Source organism: Sinocyclocheilus anshuiensis, unplaced genomic scaffold (assembly GCF_001515605.1).
Source record: "Sinocyclocheilus anshuiensis isolate Anshui unplaced genomic scaffold, SAMN03320099.WGS_v1.1 scaffold1154, whole genome shotgun sequence".
NCBI classification, from domain to species: Eukaryota; Metazoa; Chordata; class Actinopteri; order Cypriniformes; family Cyprinidae; genus Sinocyclocheilus; species Sinocyclocheilus anshuiensis.
In genome coordinates, this window is record NW_015542345.1 from 2,519,488 (window position 1) to 2,531,854 (window position 12,367).

At 38.2% G+C, this 12,367-nt stretch overlaps 2 protein-coding genes across 2 annotated transcripts in view; both read left to right on the top strand.

The window, feature by feature from the left end:
* Window positions 1-581: 581 nt before the first annotated feature.
* LOC107691380 (cas scaffolding protein family member 4-like) lies at window positions 582-5,420 on the top strand. The gene is made up of 6 exons (XM_016489949.1): window positions 582-650; window positions 1,081-1,152; window positions 1,844-1,957; window positions 2,108-3,394; window positions 4,603-4,686; window positions 4,785-5,420. The coding sequence occupies exons 1-6, from the start codon at window positions 582-584 to the stop codon at window positions 5,196-5,198; spliced, it is 2,040 nt and encodes a 679-aa protein (XP_016345435.1). The 3' UTR covers window positions 5,199-5,420.
* Window positions 5,421-7,041: 1,621 nt separating this feature from the next.
* Window positions 7,042-12,367, top strand: part of LOC107691381 (constitutive coactivator of PPAR-gamma-like protein 1) — a 20,845-nt gene continuing 15,519 nt past the window's right edge. Inside the window, exons 1-4 of the mRNA XM_016489950.1 lie at window positions 7,042-7,875; window positions 9,832-10,078; window positions 10,953-11,035; window positions 11,906-12,034. Coding sequence (XP_016345436.1) covers window positions 7,402-7,875; window positions 9,832-10,078; window positions 10,953-11,035; window positions 11,906-12,034 — 933 coding nt within the window. The 5' untranslated portion in view covers window positions 7,042-7,401. The remainder of the gene's footprint in view (window positions 7,876-9,831; window positions 10,079-10,952; window positions 11,036-11,905; window positions 12,035-12,367) is intronic.

A 12,367-nucleotide genomic window follows, 5' to 3' on the forward strand; every position in this document is an offset into this window, starting at 1 on the left:
TGACGATCAAATGTGACTAGACTCGACTCAGGAAGATCAACTGTGACTTGACTTGACTCTGGAAGATCAACTGTGACTTGACTGGACTCATAAAGATCAACTGTGATTTGGCTTGATTCATGACGATCAACTGTGACTTGACTTGACTCATGAAGAACAGCTGTGACTTGACTTGACTCATATAATGTACAGTGCTGTGCTGCATATGCTTACATACATTTAACATATATGTGAAGACGATTGCAATGTTTAGGGTTAATATAAACAGAACTTTCAGAATCTGGAATCGGATTCGATTTTTTTTTTCCCAGCCAATGAATGACAAAAAACATTGACAGCCAATCAGAATACATTTGACTTTGACCTCAAGCATTTAAAGTGGCAGACGACATATTAACAGCGCTTATAATGAACTACGTTATTGTCCATTGGTGTGGACGCTAAAGTTATTGGACCTTTACACGCGATTCACTAAATATTCCATGAATGTCAACAGCCAGTCATTCCAAAATATAAAAGGGAGAACTGAATGTCTAGATGATTTAGTAGACTATATGTTGAACTGAGGCTAACAATAAGCAATGTCTCAGAAACCCCTGCTGGCAAAGAGTTCACAGATGGAGACCAGGGGCCTCTCTCTGTGGGGACAGGTATGTAGCACAGGGGCTTTATGAGCTTGTAAAAGAGTAGCAAAGACAGAATTCAGACACCACTAACTGCAACCAGAAGATCTATGGCTGGGGACCCCAGAGAGAGAGAGAGAGAGAGAGAGAGAAAGACACAAAGAAAGAGAGAGAGGGAAGTGTCTGTGCAATTACTGTGTAATAGGTGTAGTGGCTGGGTTCACATGTTGTGCATTTCCCCTCCTGCTTCAGGGAGAATTGTTAACCTTAGCAGCTTATGTGTAGCATGGCTTCAATTAGAAAACCGGGTTAATTGGGCAGGCACACAGTAAAGTGTACAGCACTTTAAATGATCCCATCTTGCTTTAAGAAGTGGGCCATGTTGTCATCTCCATAGAGTATTCACATTTTTGCTTGTTTAGTTTAGCGTCTATACTTACACTTTTTCTCTTTTCAGGCTTTAACAGCCAGAGTTGGTACAGAAATATATGATGTCCCAAGCCTGGTGAGAAAACCCTCCTTGTCCACAGTAAGTTTTTGTTGAGTTTTTATTATTTGAGTTGTTCAGTAGCCCAGGGGTTTCCAGTTGAGGTCATGGGACACCTAGAGGTCTGCAAGAGGGCCTGCAGAAAAACTGAGAGAAAAAAATAGCTAAAAAGAAGAAGCAAAATGTAGAAATGATCAATGATTATAGAAAACATTTTTGCTTACGCACAATTTATTTTATTGACAGACATTGTTTGATCAGTATAAAAATACAGCATAAATAAAAAACAAATCCAGATATCATTTTAAAATATAGAAAATTATCAAATAAATAATATAGAGAAAAACGTGTATTGTGAAAACTGAAAATATCCTCAGGTTTATGCATCTAATATGAATACGCAGAAAAAATATGTGCTGAATTTGTCTGGAAAATATATTTATTTTTTAATTAATTATTTGTTTTGGTCTTTCACATTAGTACAGTGGCAATACTAAAACTCATTATTACATTTTGGAAACTAAAATAAAATATGTTACAAAATAACATTTAATTCTCTGAGTCTATGTACATGAAAACATTATTTTTGGGGGTCCTTGGCATTGAAAAGTTTAAAAGCTCTTGCACTAGTCATTTTCGATTATTCAGTTAAAAGACGAGAAGATTGTGAAATAATCTGCCAATTATATTGATCAAACTAAGCATCATAAATTGTGTAACTTGTCTTTTAAAGCCATCTACACTGCAGCCTTTGGAAAGGAAAACATCAGTGACGTCAAACACAGACTTTCATAATAGATATGAACTGCTGCAAAGTGCGAGATGTGCGACTGCAACCAAGAAAAGAGTAAGCATGGTAACGCCTGTACAGCAACTCATACAAACACATTAAAAACTGTCTTCACTAACGGAACTCTGATTCAGTACAGAAGCTGAATCGAATCAATTTGTGAACTATTTCTAAGTGAAATATGCTATTTATTTGCTTCTTTTTTAGGTAGCCACATTACCCCCAATGACTTCCCAAGACCCCAATTATGACATCCCAGTGCCCTCCATCAGTGAGGATATTCAAAAGCCTCTATGTGGTTATAGTACCATGCCAAAACCCTGTAAGTCTGAATGGATTTATGACATGCCTGTTTCCCCCCAAAAACAAGGATGTGAACCTTGTTACTATGGCACCATGCCACCCAAAACTATGAATTCAAACAAGCCGCTTTATGACACTTTGCCAAATCACAGCTGGCCTGAAAACAGGCATGGCCCCATCCAGCCCCTCTATGACATCCCTAAACCGAGCAATGCAGTGGTGCAGTCTTGTACAGATACTGGGAATGCAACAAATTCATGCATCTATGATGTCCCACCTTGCCTTAAACAAACAGAGAGCCCTGTAGTGTTACCCAGAAAGCAAAGCCCTCCTGAAACAGACTCTAAAAAGACCCACGAATCTCTTGAGTACAGGGATAAACCTGGACCCATGTATGACCAACTTCACCATTGGCCCTCAAGGGGCAGAACAACGTCCAGGCAGCCTGTGGAAGGAATGATTAGAAGGTATGATGAGGACAACAAAGACCACCAGAGGAGCTCAACGGTGTCCACCTCCTCCACAGCTTCCAGTTCTTCCAGGAGCTCATGCGACTCTTTCATGCTGAGTTCTCCTGAACCTGAGCCCTTGCGTGAGGTCACACTTTCACAGGAGGAAGCCAGCAACAGGTTGCTTGAGCTGCAAGAAGCAGTGTGCCAATCTGTGCCCAAGCTTATGCTGTTTGTCAGCAGCCAGTGGAGAACCAAAGAGCATCTGAGTCAGCACCTCCATCAGATCCGCATGGCCACCGAAGACGTGACTGACTCCGTCACCTGCTTCTTGAACTTCGCCTTGGATGTCAGAGGTAACGCACAGCGGCTGACAGACTTCAACTTGCAGACCAGGCTTCTGAAGCAGCTCTCCATCGTTGAAGACTCGGGCTTGATCCTTCAGCAGGCTGCAAGGACTCTGCGAGATCTGGGCTGGCTGCTAGATACGCTAGCTCAGGATGACGGCCAGTCACAGACGCCTGACCACCTGGAGCGCTTTGTTATGGTGGCTCGAACCATACCAGAGGATGTGAAGAGGCTGGTATCCATCCTGAATGCAAATGGAAAGCTTCTTTTCAGAGTCCCGGCTAAGGAACCAGTAGTGGTGGAGAATATAGGCCCGTCTGAAAGGAGAAGTCACAGCAAAAGTGAACCAATGGTAGACTCAGGAATAGATGAAAGTGATTATGTCCAACTTCAGGTAGGCAAATCACACCATAATTCTTTTCATGTTATGACCTATTACCGATAAATGGTTGATATTAAATGTTCATGAATATAGAAAAAAGTCTGCACATCTGTGCTCCAAAAATAAAAAAATGTAATAACAGACTATCACTTAGGTTTCGATTTAACCCACATGCCTTTATACAACAGGTGATTGATCACGTTATACATTTAAAAATAACATACTAACAAAAATTTAAATAGTTTAAATGCTACAAGTGAATTTAAGCATCCCAACATTATAATGTACAGTATGAAAAATGGATATTCATTTTGAAGTTTGCTAAAGATGACATGTAATAGTATTATTAAATTATTTTTTTGACTTGTGTTACTGACAGCAAAGTTAATCGAAATGTAAAAATAGAAGAAATGAACATGCATGAGAAAATATTATTGTTTTAATCTCTAATATCTGCAGTGATAAATGATATGGCACTGATATATCTTGTATCCCTGCATGTACATTTTTATAAGCATTAATTAATATTATCTGTATACTCAACCATTCAAAGGTTTGGGGTTGGTAATAAAAAAAAGCAACCAGAAAAAAAGTTTTTATGCTCACCTAGGTTGCATTTATTTTATCCATTAACAATAATATTGAGAAATGTTGTTACAATTTAAAAGAACTGTTTTATATTTTAATATATTTTAATGAGTTTAATGAATTTTTATGAGTGCTGTCAAACGATTAATCGCGATTAATCGCATCCAAAAATGTTGTTAACATAGTTAACATAACACTCATATATTATGTAAACAAAAACTTTTATTTTGGATGTGATTAATCGCGATTAATCATTTGACAGCACTATTTAAAATATTCCTGTGTAATGCAATGCTGAATTCAGTATCACATGATCTGTCAGAAATCATTATAATGTGCTGATTTGCTGCTTAAGAAACATTTCTTATGATTATCATTTGAAAAATAATTTATTATAACATTATAAATGTCTTTACAGTCACATTCGATCGATTTGATGTTTTGTTGCTTAAGAATTAAGTATTCATTTCTTTGACTCTTTTCAATTGACTCAATTTCAATTTCAAAGTCAAATTGATTTCAATTGACTCCAACCTTTTGACTGGTTGTGTCATGTTGAGTAAATGATACAAGACATGAACAATACTACTGTTTACCTAAAAATGTTAACCAATACTATTGCTTTTCAACAGACAAAGACAGAGTTCGACCAACAACCAAAGCCACCCAAAAGCAGTTTTAAATCAAAGAAGAATGGTGATACCTTGAAAAAAATGGTAAAAACTTGTGACCCTCCCAGTACAGCTCACCGTATTGCATTAACTCATTGATTTCGACTCTCTAACCATTTTATTACTCATTGTGTCTTCAAAAGGTTTCCAAATCACAGTCCATTAACCCCTGCAGTCCACTCCAGACCTCCAGGAAGCCTTCCATCTCTGACCACTGCCGGCTGTATTTTGGAGCTATTCAGAAGGCCATCAGTGTGTTTATAAGTAGCCTGAATGATGAACAGCCCCCTGAAAAGTTCATCTCCCACAGCAAGATGGTCATCATGGTGGGCCAAAGACTCGTGAACACTCTGTGTAGTGAAGCTAAAAATCGAGAGGCCAGTGGGGAAATGTTGTCTATGAGCAATCAGCTGTGTGCCCATCTCAAGCAACTGGCCATGGTGACCAAGAAGGCAGCTTTGAACTTCCCTGACAAACTGGCTCTCCAGGAGGCGCAGGACATTGCCAAAGAGCTGGCTCAAAGGGCACAACACTTCAGAATGTCACTGGACATCTGAGCAGCAGTTTGCCATCTGTTTGCCCAGTTTATCGTGTGGAGGTGGTCTGGTGAAGACAACATGGTATTTGTGAAATATCTCAATTTGTGTGATTTGTATGCGAGTCTAAACAAGCCACCCTTAAAACAAGCTCCTTTTTTTGTTCAACCTGTTAGTCTGGATGAGGAGGCAGTGTTAAAGGTAACAAAGGGACAACTTTTAATTATAACCTCAAATAATGACATGATGTGTTTACATGCACAACAGTATGCTGATGCAAGAATAAAAGCTTTTGTACAAATACCAGTTAAGGTGTTTACATAAACATTTTAAAAAATCTGTTGCAATCAGGTTTGGCTGTCACAGTTGAAAAAATGTATATACCTGATGAAAGAACATTATTTGAAGTGTTTGCATGGACTTACGTCGTTGTTGGGTTATTAAGCAATATCACTGTCATTGTGCATGTAAACACATGAAGACAAAGCAGAAAACGTGCTAGTTGCTGTGCAGATGTTAAAGTGACAGTTCACCCAAAAATGGAAATTCTGTCATAGAATGTTAATTTTTGGATAATCTGCTCTTTTTAAAAACCGTAATACAGTAACAGTCTTAAACATGACCTGGGCATCTATTAGTCTTATTCTTTGTGGTGTTCTCATTCTGCCAAACCTCAGACTTTAAATGAAAAATTGCACTTTTATAATGCCCGACACTGTATAATGATTTTTGGTCATAATAAATAGACAAAATGTATGTAGATGACTATATTATGTGTCTGAAAATTCAGTGTTTGAGCAAAATAGAAATATTTCCTCAATACAATTAATTTTTATTTTTTGTATAATTTGTCAATGTTCTAGTTTTCAATATTCACACACTGTAAGAATGTAGTATTCTGTTTTTTCACATATAATTATGTCTGTGAAAATATTTCTTCTAGACACAAATAAAATGTTACTTATAAACATTTTTTGACTGTTTATAAGACTGTTTATGTCTTATGTGATAGCCTAGTAGTTAAAGGGATAGTTCACAAAATAAATAAATAAATACATAAAAATTCCAAGTCATCATTCTTTCACTCACCATCAAGATTATTATTATTTTTTAAACCTGTATAACCGTCTTTCGTCTGTGGAACACAAAAGAAGATATAAGAACATAATAATGTTTTGGTTACTACTGATTTCCATTGTATAGATTAAAAAAAAAACCCATAGACATTTCTCAAAATATCTTTTTTAAGTTCCACAGAGGAAAAAAAAGGTCAGAGATTTGTAGAGACATCAAAGTGAGAAAATTATGACAGAATTTTCATTTTGGAGTGAACTATCTCTTTGAAGTCCTCTAGCTGTTTTACATTAAAAGGGTTCAAATTACTAGATGTGTTAGATCAAACATTTGATCATGAATGTGCAAAATTGTCTGCTAATGAGAAATGTCTGGCTTCTAATGTCAAATATAAATAACGCACTGGCGCCCTCTATGGACTGAAACTTGGAAACAATTTAGTTCTGCTGTACCCAACCAGACCCTCAACCAACAGATGGACCCCAAGTATTAAAAAAGCTGTAAATTTTAATATCATTAACTAATAACAATGGATCCTTACTTAGAAAGTTAATAGTTATTTAGAAAATACACATGACTAAAATGTCCAGTACTAAAATTGAAGAATATAGAAGTTGCTAATTCTAGTTTTACTACTAACTTTAAAATGGTTTTGAGAAATATCTTCTTTTTTTTTTTTTAAACAGTTAGCCATTATGAGACGTTTTATAATAGTGAGAGTATCATAACCATAGACTCACTGTATTAAAACAGATCATAACATGCAACAGTTCTCCCAGCGAACCGCGCCCACTGAACTCCAGACTCCTCCTCCGGTGTGACTGTACGTGCCCTGCGTCTTTGCGCTCCTCTCTTTCCCCTACACACCAGATACATCCAGACCACAGACATGGCTCCGTAAGGGTGCACATGGCGGCTTGCAGCCATGAACCAAAAAACAACTCACCAAAAACTACAGATGCTTCTCCGATTTGACTGATTTTCGATTGATCAACTTCCACATCCGCCGCAATATTCTTCAGTCCGGTTTTCAGCATTCGGGAGAGGCTGCTTGCTTGCAACTCTCACTCTGTCTCCATTTCCTCCAGACAATTTTACGTTCTTGCTCAACCCGAAATAACAGTAGATATCATATTGTACAACAACAGTTATGGGTGTGCAGGGTTTCCAGGAATACATAGAGAAGCACTGCCCCAATGCCGTGGTGCCGGTGGAGCTCCAGAAACTCGCCTGCGGGAGTCTGGTCGGCGGCGGCCGGCAGAGACCCCCTCAAACTCCGCTCCGGCTTCTAGTGGACGCCGAGAACTGCCTGCACCGGCTCTACGGCGGCTTCTACACCGACTGGGTGAGCGGGGGCCAGTGGAACCACATGCTCGGATACCTCGCCGCCCTCGCCAAAGCCTGTTTCAACGGCAACATCGAGCTGCTAGTGTGCTTCAATGGCGCCCTGGAGAAAGGCCGTCTCCACGAGTGGGTCAAGCGACAGGTGAACGAGAGGCAGACCGCCCAGCAGATCGTCAGCCACGTCCAGAACAAGGGTACCCCGCCGCCCAAGGTCTGGTTCCTGCCCCCGGTGTGTATGGCCCACTGCATCCGCCTGGCGCTCCTCAGGTTCCACATCGGGGTGAGTAGCGACAGATGCTCGCTGTGTTTTTGACATGCAGCCATTAGCTTAGCAGAACCAGACCCAGATCAAGTGAAGTGCTCATCTTACAAGACAGTAGGTTGTCAGCTAGCAGGTGGCCTAGACGGCTTTCTTGTTGTGTATCTAGGCAAACAAAACAGCTTAAGATGGTTTGCTGGTCTTAGTTGGTTGGTTTAAGCTAGTCTCACAGCCTGACCAAGCTGAAAAATTCCCCAAACCCGTCTGAAACAAGTAGTTAGACCAGACTAGCAAATCAAAGCTGTCTGTGAAACTGTTTTCTTCAGATTTGAATCAAGACCTAGCCTGGTTTTCTTGTAGCATTATTCATGTAAACAGACATGTTAAAACCAAGATCAGCAGCTGGTTTAAGCTGGTCTCACAGCCTGGCCAAGCTGAAAAGTTCCCAAAACCAATCTGAAACCAGCCAGTAGACCAAACTTGGCTGTTAGTGAAATTGCATTATTCATATGTAAACCAGTGTAGGTCTTAAATCATAACACATGTTAAAACCAAGATTAGCAGCTGGTTTGTTTTTCCCTGACTGAGCGATTGAAACTGCCCAATACCTCTCTAGAACCAACATACAGACCAGCAAATCAGCGCAGACTGGTTTAAGATGCTTTTTTTAAGCAGGGATCCAACTTTTTGGTACATAAATGCTCGGGGTGGGTGTGCAGAGGAAGACGGATCTTGGGCACAAATCTGTACGACATGCTGCTGGTATCTGATCAGATCTCATTTCCACAGGCATTTGGGGAACAGAGATGTCAGCAGTACAGGATGTAACTGCCATGTTAGTATATGAGATGGTGTTTTAGAAATTTGTTTAAAAGGCAAATCCAAAACTGTGTCTGTCTTTTAATGTCAAATATTTTAATGCACCTAACAGTGCATGCAAATCTAAAAATACTTAACATTTTTACACCTTTATTTTACAATGATATTTCAGCAGAATCAATCAAATTAACTGATTAAAAGTAAGCACAAGTGAATAAATACAAAAAGACAACATTTAAAAATCAAACAATGCAGTATTAAGTAATTATTGTATAAATAATAACAAAAAAATATTAAATATTTTTTCCTGGATCTTCAACAATAATTAAAGGTGCAATGTCTGTCTACACATTAATAACCTTATACAGTAACAACCAAATACAAACCTCTCAGAATAGAATTAAAACATGCATTTATGTATGATTGCTGAAATGAAGCCATGTAGTAGTAGGTTGTGCTGGCAAAGGAAGCGCCACCTCTGCTCTGCTGTGATTGGCTGATGTGTCACACTCTTGTGACACAAGAATAGTAAGCACTGCTCTGTGATTGGCTGCATGCTCCTTGCGTCACTTCTGCTGAGATTTAGCAGCCATACAGTCTGTGACTAAGTTTATTGGCCCTGTTTTGAGCAGAGAGACACATGACTTATGAGATTCTTGCCCATGAATGCTTTTATTTGCAATTTTCAGAGGACTTTTAGCATAAGTATTGTATGGATTATTGATATTTATGCAGGCATGGAAAATTATACTACTAGGATTTTTTTCTACTTATCTCCTATACTCATAAACATTGGATCAATTGAGAATCTATGAAATGTGGGGCAGAATATGAATGCAATATGATTGATTTAAAAATGAATTTGTTTACGAGTCAAGCCTCGTTTCCTATCAGTTAAAGCCCAGTGAACATCCTCTTGCTCAATGTATAGTTTTAAAAAGAATCATCTCTTCATTGATTCGTTCAAATAGTGCTAATCAATTAAAGCATTTGACAGAGAAACCATTATATGATACAGTTAGAAATAACATTTCCCAGACTAATCGTGCCTCACATCCTTTCATGGAAATCTTTGAAAGCCTACAGTATAATAGTCAATCTCATCAATGTAAATTTGTTTTTCTAATGAGCCTTCCTGTAATTTGCTTCCTCACTCAGGTTGTCCAGACCATCGAGGATCATCACCAGGAAGTGATTGCCTTATTTAGAGAAAATGGGTTCCATGGCCTGGTTGCCTATGATTCTGATTACGCCCTGTGCAACATCCCGTACTACTTCAGTGCCCATGCTCTCAAACTCAGCCGCAACGGCAAAAGCCTCACCACCAGCCAATACCTGATGCACGAAGTTGCCAAGCAACTTAATCTCAATCCAAATCGTTTTGTCATTTTTGCTTCACTTTTAGGTAGGTTTGTAGGATTGCCTGTCAGTTTTCAAGTCAAAAGGACATCTGCATTGGCCCTATTTGCCTAATGCATGTTCTTAGTCATATTGTGAATGATTCAGCTGTGCATGTTTTTCTGAAGACAAAATAGTGTGTCTTTATCCTACGCAAAGTTTGGGGTCAATACGTTAAGAAATTAATAGTTTTATTCAGCAAGGTTGTTCTAAGTTGATTGAAAGTGTTATGTACATAGTTACAAAAAGATTCACAAATTTCAAAAAATCATGGTTTCCACAAAAATACTAAGCAATGCGATTGATTTCAACATTAATAATAATAGGGAATGTTTCTTGAGCAGCAAACTTATTAAAACGATTTCAGAAGGATCATGTGACACTGACAACTGGAGTAATTTCAGCTTTGCCATTGCAGGAGTAAATGAAATAAAAAAAAAACTGTTATTTTAAAATGTAATAATATTTCACAACGTTACAGTTTTTACTGTTGAATTATTTATGTATTTATTTTTGGATCAAATAAATGCAGCCTTGGTGAGAATAAGAGGCCTATTTCAAAAACATTAATAAATCTAACTGACCCCAAACTTTGTGCATGTAAGATAAGGCAAGTAAAATGATGTGCAAGCCATTTGTGAATGGATTTTTATTGACTATATTAATTTGTATTTTTTTATTTTAAGGCAATTATAATTAATTCTAATGAAATTCAAACTTTCTTGACTGTCTTTATTTACTAATGCAGTAGAAGATGTTATCAATAGTGTCACAAATCATTAAATTTCATGGCTAATAAATGTTTTCCAGCTGCAATAATGACGTTTACAAGTTAGTACTTCTGCAATACATGCTTAAATAACTACATTCTATTTTTATAGGGAATCACATACTGCCTGATGAAGACTTGGCTGCCTTTCACTGGAGTTTACTTGGGCCTGAGCACCCTTTAGCATCCTTGAAGGTAAAGCCACTTATTAAAAAAAAATGTCATTTACGTGTTTATATAATACCTAGCACTGAATAGCCAAATAGCTATTTAAGAACCGTTTTGCAAACATGCATTCAGTCTTGCTCCATTCTGGTATTCCAGTTGAATATTCTTTTTTACTTGTAAATGCATCACACAGTGGAAATAAATGTGTTGTGTGTAATAATTCAAATACTTCAAGGTTTTCTACATTGACTAATACATGTTTAAAGGGTGCAAAAATAAGACTTCAGTTCTCATTAGATTCCCACAGTTACAAGCGTTGTGACCAGTTTCCTTGACAACCAGATTGAAATGAGGTCTGGCAAATAACTTATCAGGACCATGCAAAATCACTTCAGCATTGTCCTCAACGTGTACCCTTTTGATTTTAAATACTTGGTCTTTGAATTTCGGCCAAACAGTTGAGCACTGCGATTATAAAGGAAAGAGTTGAGCTGAGGAATGGCTTCATGCGTAACCTTCTGTTATCTTCTCTTAGTGTTGGTGTTGCTTGACAGATGGCTTTATTGATTCACTGTGAGCGAGAATAGAGTGGGCTATACTCGATTTTAACACCTGACTTACAGTTCTATGCGTGCTTCTTTACTTTTTGTTGCTATCACTCTCAGTTCATTTTAGCATATGTCTGTGTTTGTGTCTATAGTTGGCAATTACTTGTATAAAAAGCCTCTAAGTGGCAGTTTATGATATGCATTGTCAATTAAGCAGATAAACCTAATGTGTGTTTTTGTAAATTTGTCGGACTGTACCCAGTCAGATATGTACTCCTATGATGCCCATCACATTTTAAGCAGAAGGAGCTTTTGCTGGGAGTGTGATGGGTTGTTTTCTCTGACGCAGGTCCGTGCCCACCAACTCGTTCTTCCTCCATGTGATGTTGTCATAAGAGCCGTGGCAGATTATGTCCGCAACCTACAAGATGTCCATGACCTGGATGCTATTGCTAAAGACATATTCAAGCACTCCCAGGTAAGATAACACACCACTGTAGCACATTTAACAGGATACATCACCCCAAAATTGAAAATTCTGTCATCATTTACTCAACCCCATGTAGGACTGCATAATTAATCGGAATAAAAACAAAATCGCGATATGGCTTAGTGTGATTATCAAATCGGAAAGGCTGTGATTTAAATTTCTCTCTCTCTCTCTTTCTCTCTCTCTTTCTCTCTTTCTTTCTCTCTCTCTCTCTCTCTCCATCTCTTTCTTTCTTTCTTTCTTTCTTTCTCTCTCTCTCTCCATCTCTTTCTTTCTTTCTTTCTTTCTCTCTCTCTCTCTCTCCATCTTTCTTTCTTCCTT